The 12729-nt window shown below is 42.8% G+C and overlaps 2 protein-coding genes across 2 annotated transcripts in view; one reads left to right on the top strand and one right to left on the bottom strand.

Moving 5' to 3' along the window:
- Positions 1–502, top strand: part of TMPRSS5 (transmembrane serine protease 5) — a gene marked incomplete at its 5' end in the record, with an annotated part of 5237 nt that extends 4735 nt beyond the window's left edge. The window contains 1 exon segment of the mRNA XM_029086285.1: positions 499–502. Within this exon segment, the coding sequence (XP_028942118.1) occupies positions 499–502 (4 nt within the window).
- Positions 503–1651: 1149 nt separating this feature from the next.
- Positions 1652–12725, bottom strand: ZW10 (zw10 kinetochore protein; the record flags this gene model as incomplete). Its single annotated transcript, XM_010173222.1, has 15 exons — positions 1652–1772; positions 2769–2971; positions 3959–4090; positions 4543–4673; positions 5139–5308; positions 6012–6083; positions 6856–7094; positions 7595–7777; positions 8586–8749; positions 9305–9496; positions 10153–10302; positions 11267–11426; positions 11551–11628; positions 11798–11899; positions 12660–12725. Coding segments are annotated over 15 exons (2163 nt in total), but the record flags the coding sequence as incomplete, so codon positions are not given.
- Positions 12726–12729: the final 4 nt, after the last annotated feature.

Below are 12729 nucleotides of genomic sequence, written 5' to 3'. Positions count from 1 at the left end.
CATTCAGATAAATTACTTGGAGGAGAAGAAAAGAAAAAGCTAGAGTTCTAGGTGGCAGTCAGATTTTGCTTCAGTATCTCCCTTCCTTGCTGCATTCCCATGTGCTGGACTCGGTCTAACTGCCAATTTGACTGCATTTTCCCCCTCCCTATGCCAGTCAAAGCCAGAGCAGAAGGCTCTCCTCACCCCCTGCCAGGGCTCTGCTCAGCTCACCCAGCAGGCAGAAGAGTGGCCATTCAGTTCTGCAAGGACTCAAGTGCCATGTGAAAGCCACCTGTGATTCAGGCCCTGCACAAACGCTTGGAAATCTGAACAGAAGTCAGACAAAAGTGTAAATGAAAAGGATATAACAGTAGATAACAGACTGAAACATTAAGCTCCATGATCGAGACTTCTGGAAGCACTACCTGGGAGGAAATAGTTTTCCATGTGTGCAGAAACTGGTACATCTTGGCCTCTGGGCTATGTTTTGATGAATGCTCTTGGTGAGTTTTTCAGCTAAAAGAAATGTACATTTCTCAAAGTCTCAAACATAGCCTTCTGTAACTTAAAAGATAATGCTCTCAGTGCACACTTCATTCCCTTTTTATATTAATTTACATTTCTCTCATTATTCTTAAAGGACAGAATATTTACTACCAAAAAGACAACAGATGCCAGACCTAACTAGTTTATAAGCAACAAAAAAGGTAAAGGAGCTGAACTGGCTTCTACAGTGGGTAAAGTGAGACTGAAAATTTCCAAGTCAGTTTTAAGATATTTTCCATGAGAAATAAAGCCAGGAGGAATTTTGCCACTTGTGCAAAATCCTGTGACTTGATAAACAGTTCATTCAGCACAGGATCTCCTCCCCCCCTCCCCTAAATTTTCACTCTCTTGAGGTCTGCTCTTCAGGGAAACCTGAGGTGGGAAAGAGCAAAGTTTGGCACTTCAGCATTCTTAGAAGGATATCCAAAGCTACCATATGTAATTTGCAAGGACAGAAGAGGTAAGACACAAAGAGGCTACATGCCTCTGATGTAAACTGCATAGGTAAGATTAATTATTGAGAAATAAAAATCCCTCTACAGACCCTTAAGCAAGCAAGCTTGAGATGACGTTATACAGTGCCTTGCATGAGAGGCCCATCTGACAGCAGTGCCTGTTCTCACAAAGACATGTTGGATACAAGATTTGATTTATTTCCCTATGCTGGACTTAACAGGAAGATGAAAACCTAGAGAATGCAAATCAGCAAACATCACAAAAAGCATCTCTTCTTCAGCAGGACTGTACACCCACCAGCTCATGAAGGAAAACTTAGATCTGGGCAGAACTCCTTTGGGGAGCACGGCAGGAGACTGAATTTTCAAGCCCAAACTCCATCTGCCTGGCAGATAGAGCATTAGCAGTTAATGTCCACGTGTTACCCACCTTTGATTTTTATGGTCCCAGACTCACAGAGTCATCCTCTTTGCCCTACAAAAGTTGAGCTAGCAAATGGTTCTTCTCCCTCAACCAAGCCTCCAGAGAGCACTTATCTAATGCTAAGCATTTTTTTTTTATACCAGTATAAATAAGAAAGGTCAAATAATATAAAAAAAACAAACATTTGTAAGACTCAGTTTGCTCTTGCTTTATCAGAAGATGCAACATGTAGGAGAAAACACAGTTACTTAATTTTGGCTAGTGCTGCTGCTCTCCTTTCTGTGTTCTGGAACAAGGCTCGGATCAGACTCTTCACTTCAGCTGCGGAGAATTCAGCTGCAAGAGGCCCCTTCCCATCCGCCCACCTGTGTGGGAGAGAAAGATCTTTATTTAACCAAACTGCACAGAAGTGTCATGTTAAAACAAGCCTTCCAAGCAATCGGTACAGCACTAAGTCTGAAAACAAAACAAATCCAGTTTGCAGCCTATTAGCTGTATGCAACTGGAGCCCAGAATTGTTTAACTTGGTACATGAAACAACAGGTTGTGAGGTGATTTTTGCACTCATTACAAACTGTATGTTTCTGTTGTAAGCCTAAAGCCTGTCTGCAAAATTCCCATTCACCTCCCAAACAAGGTGGGGGGGAAGTGGTTCTGCCCAGACAGAAGTATAGTTGGGATGCTTTGGTGTCTAATAGGGTTCCAGCAGCAGCAATAAGCAGGGCACAGAAAAGCAACTGCCTTCCCTGTGTGCTTTCTCCATGGCTGGTACCTTTTCAGTTGAGCCTGCTGAGGACAGTATGTTTTCTTGCCATTCAGATGTATGTGTGAGGCGGCTGTGAACAGGGAATGTCTAGCTTCTGACAACTCATGCCAACTAAAGTAACAGAAATAATTATGCAAATCATATTTTATAACTCGGATGAAGCCCCCTTGCAAGTTAAAAGAAGCAAGAAACAGCATCTAAAAAGCAGAAGCCAATCACATGGAACAACTGGAGGAGCAAGGCAAGAGCCAACGTCAGAAGCAGTAGGCAAAATGCCAGGCTGTTACTGTGAAACACTTCTCAAACTAAAGAAGCTAAGGGGGATGCATAATTGCTCTGTGGTTGGCCCTCCCACAGCACTTGTTTTTTAATCATTGCTTTTCTTTTCCAGGAAACAGCTGAATATTTGAGCAAGATTGAAATGGACTGTAAACACAGCCAAGAAACAGACCCAGGAACAGTTATCTGATCCTTATTAACAGTGATTGCCTGTCATCTGAACAGAGTCCCCCGAGTGCAGCACCCTGCTGATGTCAGACCACTTCCCAGCTCCCTGTTATTGGAGCGAAGAACTGAAAAGAAGGAAGACACCTACTGATCTACTATTTCTTGGAGGTTGGCTTGCAAGATGATCATCAGCTCTTTGAACGTCATCCACTTCTGCACATAGACTGGAACTTCCTGTTGGTATTTCTTGTTTTTGTCTTCTTCAGGTAGTGGGGTGAAAACTTGGGGTCCTTCTTCCACCATGGTCCTACAGAGGGAGTACAATCTATCTGCATCTTCTGCAGAGATGTCCTAGAATCAAACAAACATTAACAAGGGGAACGGTTAGATATATTTTTGGAGTGCCAACCAGTAAGTGAAATGGCTGTGTGTGTGTGAAGATGAAAGCAGTGATGACGTTAATACTCACAAGCTAATATAACTAATTTCATTAATAGCTATTTCAGCAAGTTCTCAGTGATTGCCTCAGAACAATGGTTGTGCTTCTGACCAGTGTATCTTAGTGCAGCAGCACGCACTTACTGTGAAGTGGAGGTGTTATGATGAAGGTCTGAACAGTTTACAGAGAAATTGCTCAGACATTGGCAGCCCACTGATGAAAGCCCAGCTTTTTGGCAGGCACAGCCTGAGCAAGTGTCCTGTAAACTAGCTGTTGTGGGAAAAGAGGGCTTATTTGCCTGATGGATAGTGGAAGGCTCTTTGGATGCAGACTACAACTAGAACAGATGCGCTAACATATTTCTCTCATTTGCTATGAAAATATCCTTTAATTAAGAAACGTAATAGGATAGCTGTACTTGACCTCAGGTAACCTGACAATCACTTAAACCTAGTACTAGGAGGTTTAAACAGGTCAGAATTTTGGTTTGAAATGCCACAGGTATTTTGGCATCTGGTGCCTAGTTAGGATGGAAAGGTGCACTAGAGATGCAGAGATAGATGGAGTTTGAGACAATTTAACTCCTGTGCCCTGAACAAAGGAAGAAATCGATTCATAGAAACATTTTTAGTAGGAGTGACACACCTAAATCCCAATTAAGGTGCAATCAGAGCCGCTTCCTTGACTCTCCCTTTGACTACACAGAGTCACAGAATTGCTGTAAAGAGTATACATGGTCTCAACTGGATGTGAGTTAGTGGTATCTTGAATGTTTCTCATAGACAGGACCACAAATATAATTTCTGTGAAAGATAACTGTTCCCCTGTAAACCTCATCTTGGAAAGAACTCCTAGAGGTCACAAATGTTCTGCCTGGCGTGTCCATCTCACGCACTTACCTCTAGGGCAGCAATCCTAGTGACAATCTCTGTGAGAGCTGTGTTCAGTAAAGTCCCCATAGCCTTGCAGTATACGTTCACTGGAAGGACATCTTGCCAGACTTTTCCCAGTCTCTTCAACTGATGCAATACCTGGAAGATAACACATCAAAAACATTAAAAGAGGCACTAAACGATAAGGTGACTGCATATGGTCAGAAACCGGTCGGAAAGAAGCCAAAGGCAATCAAGTATCCTGCCATCGTGCAGAGTGGATGTTCTTGGGAGAAAATGAAACGTGTTCAGTTTGTGTTAAGGCTCATCAAAAGCATGACAGATTTTTCCCTTGAAAAATGAAAAACACTATAAAGGTACTATAAACAAAAGTTCAAGATTAAGAAGCTTTTCATTTCAACGTGCAGCAAGAGGAACTGAACTTGGCATGCTTCAATTTACAGAAAGACACAGCCCAGAGGAAAAGAAAAAAATGCCAGAAAATTGTTTTGAAAAGTTCTGCACAGTTCTGAGGACTGAGATTACATACTGTAATCCCAAGGACAACATCTACAGCCAATGGGATGTTTGGCTTTGATTGCCTTGCTTACCTGCCTTATTGCTTTGTTTGCTGCACAGTAATTTTCCTCATCGTCCATGTTAGAAAAATTCCTGGCACTCGACAGCCTCTCCAGGATTTCTCCTTTCTGCACTCGCATCTGAGCCAGAAAACACTCCATCCCTTTAGGAGCAAAAACAAGCAGAGAAGCAATTACTAAACTTGCTCTGCTAATTTAGAGACTGTAAGTAAGTGCTGAATAATGAACTTGGTATGTTTTATTTTTAAAGGAATTTCCAGTCTCTAAATATAATAAGATAAAGAAAATATCAAAGGACTGAGCAGCAGATCCCAAAATATCTGAGTGCCACATCTTGCTGGATAATGAACTGTTCTGGGAACTATGTGCTGGACAAGAAGAGTTGGGTTTCAAGGAGTCAAGCCCTAAACTGCCATCGTGGTTAGAGTCATAACGCCCTGTCAGACTTCCCGATCCAGAAAACGTCCTTGCTACTTCTCCAAAACTCTAAGTAACAATTCATTGCCCGACTCAGTAGCCACCCTTACATTAAATCATTCAGCCACAAATACCAGGATTAATTACCACGTCATCCATCAATATATTTCAGTATTGAAAGGAAAAATTACCAAGCCTCCTAAAACCAGGTACCAGATCTACAAAAGTGGCTGCTCCGTCACACAGGATGTTAGTCAGGCGGTATCGGAACTGGTGTCCCAGCGTGAGCAAGTGGTGAGCGATATACATACAGTTGTTGTGGTGAATGGCTGCCAGCTGGGGTAATTTCTGAAGGTTCTCCCTGTCCAGGAAGGAGGAACAGAAAAGGGAAAAATGTATTTATTTAGACCTGGCTCTGTTTAAAAAAAAAATAGTCGTGGCTACTCTAGAGAAATTCAGGGTCTAAGATGGGTGTTGCAAGTAACTGACTGTGGGCAATGCCAGGTAAAGACATCAGTTGGAATAAAAGTATTTAACCTCCTGCCACACCCACACAAAAACTTACAGGAAAGAAGTTTAATGGCTAGTGAAATGGCATGTTAGTGTTCAAACTATGTGTTATATCCACATTGTTTCTAGCAATGAACTGTACTGTATCAGGAAGATACTTTATTACAGCAAAGTTATGGAGAGGAAAAGAGAGAAATCCTTTTCCGTAATACCTCAGTGTTCTCTGATAGAACTGTATACTCTCAATCTTAATTCCTGCTCTTTTTTTTTTTTACAGAAAAAACATCATGAAAAAAATCTGCATCAGACCTGCAGTCAGAGTTATGTGGCTGGATTCAAACATAGCTTTTATAAGAACTGCAACTATTTCCTTGGTCATAAGACTGCCAACTTGGAAATGCTGCAGCAGGTATGATTTAATAATAGATTAAGAGTACTGGGTTTTTGCTGCTGGAAGAAGCCCTTGGTAATCTCTAGCTGTGGTGGACAAACTGGGGACAATAGCATTGTTCTCTCTCCAAAACAGGCCCTAGATAATACACACACACACTTACTTGTGGTATGTTGGCACTACGTCATAGAACAGCTGGAATATATTCCGCACAGAGTAGAAGAGTTGTATACAGCTATGAGGAAAATAAGGTTCACATTAGTTTGTCAGTGGAATTAAATCTTATACACAAGTGGCCCTCAACCTTCTCTAAAACAAGGTTTTATTAGTAGTGAAGCACTGGCACAAAGGGTAGATTGTCAGGATCAGTTACAGGGATGGCAACAAAGGCAACATTCTGGAAAATTCACAAAGGCTGTGATGACCTTGTAAGTTCAGTGTGGAAAAGACAAGCTTCAGACCACATATCAGAAGGGAGATATATGAAACCTCAGGAACAAAGGGGACAGTGTCCCTTCCCCAGCAGGTGTGTGTAAATAGTCAGCCCTCTCTCTGCCATAGTATACTGAAGGGTATTCAGTACCTAGGCAACTCTCCTCCTTCGGGGTTGTGATCTCCAGTTTTTAAAGCAGACTGTATGTGGTTCCTCAAAATGGTTGTTTTCTCTGAAAAGCCCTGCCAGATGCAGAGCTGGAGTTCTTTGCTTTCACCCAGCACAAAGAAAGCAAGAACTCCTCTCAGAATGGGTGCCATCACTTATCATTTGGTTTGAAAAAGAGAGATAGTTTGGATTTTTCTAAACAACTGACAGCTAATGTACGACAAGACGCTGTAGTGAACACTGCAGTAGCATTTCTCCTAACTAAAAGACTGAAGCCTTGAACTACATTGTGCACACCAGGGAGTTTACCACTTTTTCACTGCTCTAATAGCTAAAATACAATAGCATGTACCTCAATGTTCCCTGAAAACGTAAGTCCAAAAGGCTGTTGATATATAATTCCTACCACTGATCTGTGCTGGCTGTAGCCTCCAACAGTGTCTGATAAGCCAGCTCCATCAGTTTCTCCACTGATGAACTGATGCGGCACGTGGGCAAAGAAAACGTGTACTGGCTCAGTTTAGTCTCGTGCTCCAAAGTCACCATGTCATTATGCAGAAGTTTAGGAGTTTTTTGCATTTTTAGGTGATCTCCTGCCTCGGGATCAGGAAGCCTTGGTAGAGCCACACAGGAATCAGGTGTGATCTAAGGGGAAAGAAGAGAGAGGTATAATATCATTTAGAGCCCACGGAACAGAGACTGTGCAAGGCTGGAAAACATTCAATTTGGAGATTTAAGACTCAAGATAAACACAAGGCTGCAGAAGTCCCCTAACGCTGCTGGAAGTCTCCTGGCTTATGAATGACACAGAAGACCACGAAACAGTCTATATGGTGTTGCGTGCCTAGAAGCAACTCTGTAAGTAATCCTCTAATTTTTCTTATGCTTATGACACTAGCCAGAAAAGCCTATGCAATACATCAAGTATTTTAAGAAATACCTTGTTAGTGAAATAACCTTCTTGAGCACTATTACAAAAGGCTTTGAAACTGTTGTTTGACAAGATCCCCAAGTAATCAAGAGTATTCAGTGCTCCACAAAAAACCCAAAAAAACCCAAAAAAAACCTTGACTGTTCTAGACAAGCCTTCTTCAACAGTGAAGCTCTTCTGCCACGTAGAAAAAGTGTATTGCATCAACAGTCACCTTTACAGTATTGTGGATTTCTGAGGTCATCAGGTTTCTGGCTGCCACAATCACATCCTGGCACTTCTTGTTAGCAAAGTGGGAATTGACGTTACGGGCGTATTTCAGTAAATCAGTCGTGTCTCCTTTCAAAAACTGCATGTTCTTCAAGGCTTTTTCAAATTCCTCTGTGGATTTAATCACCTGAGAAAAGCAGACACATATTCTACCTTAACAGAGTTTCCTAAAATCAAAGAAGAAAATTAGAGTTGGATATAAACTCTTCCACTCAGCTGAAAGCAAAGGATGAAATAGGTTTTAGGGGGCACTGACCATCCAACAGCTTTTTGGCGATCTTTTGGGAAAAGCTGGCTCAGCTGGGGGCCACGATTGCACAGTAATACAGTGTTTGAACTGCAGGTTTGTTTCTCCTGCCTGTGCTGGCAACCTAATTCAAAAACCTGAGGAGCAAGATGATAAAATTACATTACACTGGACTACCTGGGGCAAAGGGACTGGGAGATCTATCCTGTGACTGCTTCTGTTTTGAAACAGCCCCCTCTCCAGGAAAAACAGCATCTGCCATTCTTCGCTAGCAGTAAGTTCTGGTTTTTGTATGTAGTTTAAAAAATAATAATAATAATAATAATAATGTGGCCTATACAAGAAACCCCTGTGATCATAAACAACAAATACAAAGACAAAGAGAGCAAACAGTCCTCAGGAAGCCAGCTGGGCAAGCAGCACTGCTACATCATCCTCTTCAAGCTCTCACAGAGGCTCAGACAAGTGCCTTACATCACACACCCAGAAATTCTCCAGGTCTTAGCTAAACATGGCCTAAGTTCCACAGATCGGAGACCTTGCACACTTTACATAACATGAAACACAAGCCACAGCCCTGATGAGAGAAATACAAAATTCTAGATTAGCAAAACACAGCTTTTTCTTCAAGCTGGCCATCTGGCATTTCCACAACAATGATCTGAAAGATTTTTTGAGACCTACCTACCTCTATATACTGCTCCAGTTTGCTGCTATTGGTTGGGATTGAATTCACCAGACAGTTCTGAATGAGGCAGTCTGATAACTCTTCCCATATCATATCACCCAGCAGTTCTGCGAGTGTAACTCTGCATTCCTTTTTATCTTCTGCAGGTTGCTCAAGAGGCACATCTGAATTCAAGAGAACAGAAATGGATTTTAATATGCCTGCTTCCTGGATCAGACCCTTCACCAGTTCGTTTAGTCCTTCCTGGCAGAACAACATCTATCAACTGTTCCATAATCTATAATGGAGGTATTCTTATCCAGGCCACCTGCTGGGCCTGTGGAATCACCCACCCAACCAAAAGACAACTGAATTTAAGTGTAAACTGAGGCCATTTTCCCAGCATGTTTATTTTAAACCTGTGGATGCAAATATCTTCAACGCAGTGACTGGTTCGTAAGAAAAAACACATAGCAAAAAAATTAATTCCTTGATCCCTTTAAGCCAAAATACTGTCCTCCTTTATTTTCTCAGCTCTGTGAATGCTGGGTCACCACTAAGTCCACTTTGCCAAGGTGCCAAGCTGTCCAAGAGCACAGTACACCAAGTTAATGTTAAAAGCTGCTTAGAACTTACACAATACTGCTTAACAACCAGATATACTAGAAAGCTGCTGCTCCAATTACATGAACGAGGTACTGATGATCTCAGTCTAATTCCAAAAGGGAGAAACTACCTACTCAGTAGATACTTGTGGAGAACTTCAAAAATAAGCTTGATCTTGTCGAAAACCTCCATAGGAGAGGAATGATCAAAGTTAAGCTCCTCGGACTTAAAGCGCAGGATGAACACATCTGACTGTTCTTCTGTGAATGGCTGAAGAGACGGGTACAAAATCAGGGGCTTGAGGATGTATTTCAGCAACAACTGACCTGAGAAACGAAAAAAGAGATGTCTTCTAACAGCAGGAGGCAGGCAGTTTGCTCCAGTGAGGCCCACCCATGACTATTTTGGATGTAGAGATTCTCTGCATGAAGCAGAAGGAACGCTCTTGATTAGCTGTATCAGGGAACAGCTAATGAGGTAAAATGCTGTGTTTGGTTTCACTAAAGACCACTTTACTAATGTAAAACATCTGGAGGTCTAACAAAGAATAGTATATTTAATGTAAAGTGAAAAACAACTTAAAACAGCTGGAAGCATGAAATCCTGTCCTAGTATTGGCCATACTTGCTGATTAATTTTATCAACAACTGAGAACGCTGAAGCCCAGAGGCTGCCTGAAACCAAGAGTCTTGGTAGATGAAGAGGCTGTACAGATCATGAAACCACATAGCCATAGATCTAAACACTGGACTAGAGTACATTGACAGGAAAGGCTGAATAATTCTGGATAAGTAATAGGATAAATAATTTCCTATTAATAAGAACCAGAGCATTCACATTAGTGGGAAATTCAAGCCAAGAAAGACAGAAGTCTTCCAGTGTACTGCTGAAGTGAGTTGGCTCTCAATATCCATCTTAAAACAAGACCAAGCTCATATCCACGCGGGCTACTGCAGCTGTGTTCATCTACAGTCCATCTTACCAAAAATTTTAAGCTTGGTGTGCAGTTCTCCTAGGACAGCAAATGCCTGCAGCACAGAAGCAACAGGCGGGCCAGCAATCTCCTCCTCTTTTGATGGCACCGTGTGTAGGTGTAGTTCTGAATGCACCACTGACTCCAGGCTGCTGCTCTCTAAAGAAAAAGAACCATTTCTGTGTCAGAGTGTGGTCTGAGATACAACAGATCTGAGAAGCTACTGCACTCCTCAGGTGGCAGCTAAAGCAATATTCCACCTCTCCCTGTTTCCACAAAGCACAGTTCTTGTAAAAGAGCATCAGGAGTGGGTATGGAGTTCCTTCCCCGGGTTACAGAGCAGGACAACGGAATGAGAATCAGTCTCTTACAACAGTCCAGAATCCTCATTTTGGTCACCTTGCAATTGAATGACATTTAGTGACAAGTGCTTTCCGTCCCTTCTTCTCCCCACTTCAAGACAAATCCAAAGGACAAGGTTTTTTTTCTCGTCCAAAGGAAAAGTTTCAATGATGACAGCAATGTAGGGACTCTAGAGCAGCTCTTGCAATTAGCTGCCCGCAACAAAAGCAGCACCCTGAAAACCTATCGGAGAAGTATCTTTAAAACTAGCCTAAAGGGGAAACATGTTCAGGCTGAACAAGAGTTTCAGAAAGGTCTTCCAGCTCCTACACCAAATAAGGTGTGCAATAATAAGCAACCTGAAATTTTGGCCCAACTGTTTTCCTCAGGAGCAAAAGCTTTGCAAGAGAGCATCCCTTTTCTGAGACTTCACAAGACTATAAGAGGACTTGGAGGCTGGTAACTGTTCTGATCTCTGCTTCAACATTTTCTAAGAAATACCACAGATGAGGCAGATGAACCTTCAAAAAACCCTGTTCAAAATCTACTCACTACACTGGATTGCTTGTGGAAGCACCTAAGTACTCCAGGAGTGGAGTGATATCCAAAGAACATTGTCACTCATCACTCCCATTCATTAGGTTATGCAAAGAGCAGCAAGAGCTCCTTAAAGCAACCTTGGTTCAACAGTGTGACTGTATTTCCTGTCTTGTAGGTGCCTGAAAGCAGGCATTTGAAACAGTGAAGCAAAAACAGCAAAACAAACTAGAATTGTGAGTACCTTTTGAAGGAGGAAGCTTCCATACAACTAATTTCTGCCATTCTTCTCCTAGATGATAGAGCATGTTCTGTGTCTGCACCGTCAGCTCTGTGCCCAGTGCTTTCAGGATCTTCAGCTCAAAGCCCTTGCGGGATTCCAGCATTTTCAGGTTGCTTCGTGCCTGGTGGTGGTAAAGATCAACACAAAGCACAGGTAAGTGTTGCCCCTACTAATGAAAAGCATCTTGTGAAATTTACTGGAAAATATACATGAACTGTATCATCATATGCTTAACAAGTGATTACCTTTTCCAGTTGCTGAGCTGCTGCAACATACTTCTTTTCCAGCAGTGCGGTGTTGTACTCTTTAATAGCTGTGTCAAACTGCAACAGTCAAACAGACCCACGTGTCACTGTGTATCTGCTACTCGACCACCATTGTGTAAACAGCTATAGACAGTCATTCAAACTAGAAGCCCAGAGTAATGCCTCAGACTGAGCACCAGAGAGGATGACTGCTGCTCAGTGATTTTAAGCTGCTCCCCCTCCTCACCTCCTGTAGCTTTTTCAGAATGCTCAGAACCAGCGTGTCCCGCTCTAACTGCTGCTTCAATTCAGTAAATTCGGCAACAGCGACGTTTAGATCTCGTTGAACCTAAAATAACAAACTTTTCAGTTCAGTTACCACAAGCAAATGCTATCAGACACATTTCCTATTAAGAGGTGTAATAATATGAGAATTAAAGTATTTGTGACACTAGAATAATTCGGTGAGGAGGAAAAAGGCTCCGTCCACTTTGCTCCTTGCTAGGAAGATCCTTATAAGCACTGGAAGTACTGATAAACTGGTTTCTCTTTCAGTACATTACAGGGGTTTTTTTTAAGGCACCGTAAGGAAATTTGCCCTCAAAAGGACTTTAGCATTCCTTTTTAACACAGCCATTTAAAATGCAAGAGCCAAAAAGATAATTAACATTGTTACAGAACCCCAGTTGCTGGAAAATCAATCAAAGAACCCAAAGCCAGAGAGCAGGGCTGCAGTCCAGCCTGCAGGAGCTGCCTGCGCTCTCCTTGCAGCCCTCGGTGAACGGGCTCAGCTATGATGTAGGATGCACATGCAGCCGGCGCGTTGCTGTGTCACACCTTACGGCCATCCACAAGGCCACTCCGTCCCTCCTTTCTGAAGGAGAGGTGTGTGACACACTTTTCTCCTGTACCACAGAGAGCAAACGCAGCCCCTCCCTGAATGCCAGCTCGTTATTTCCACCCTTGACGCAGCTGAAAGGCACGTTTGAGGGGTGACATCATCCAAGCTCTTTCTTGGGGTCCTCCTTCCCCATCCCCTTCCAAGTGGGCGCCGGTCTGGGGTGAAACCCGGCGCGATGTGGCGGGGCCCCGGGCAGCCCGGCTCGCACCTCGGTCTCGATGCCGGCTCTCAGCAGGTCGATGTTGCGGGAGAGCCCGTCCACCTGCGACACCAGCTCC

This window comes from Antrostomus carolinensis, unplaced genomic scaffold, assembly GCF_000700745.2.
Source record: "Antrostomus carolinensis isolate BGI_N321 unplaced genomic scaffold, ASM70074v2 scaffold32998, whole genome shotgun sequence".
Classification (NCBI taxonomy): Eukaryota; Metazoa; Chordata; class Aves; order Caprimulgiformes; family Caprimulgidae; genus Antrostomus; species Antrostomus carolinensis.
Note: the sequence above shows the minus strand (reverse complement) of the source record. Positions and strands in the feature narration are given on the sequence as shown.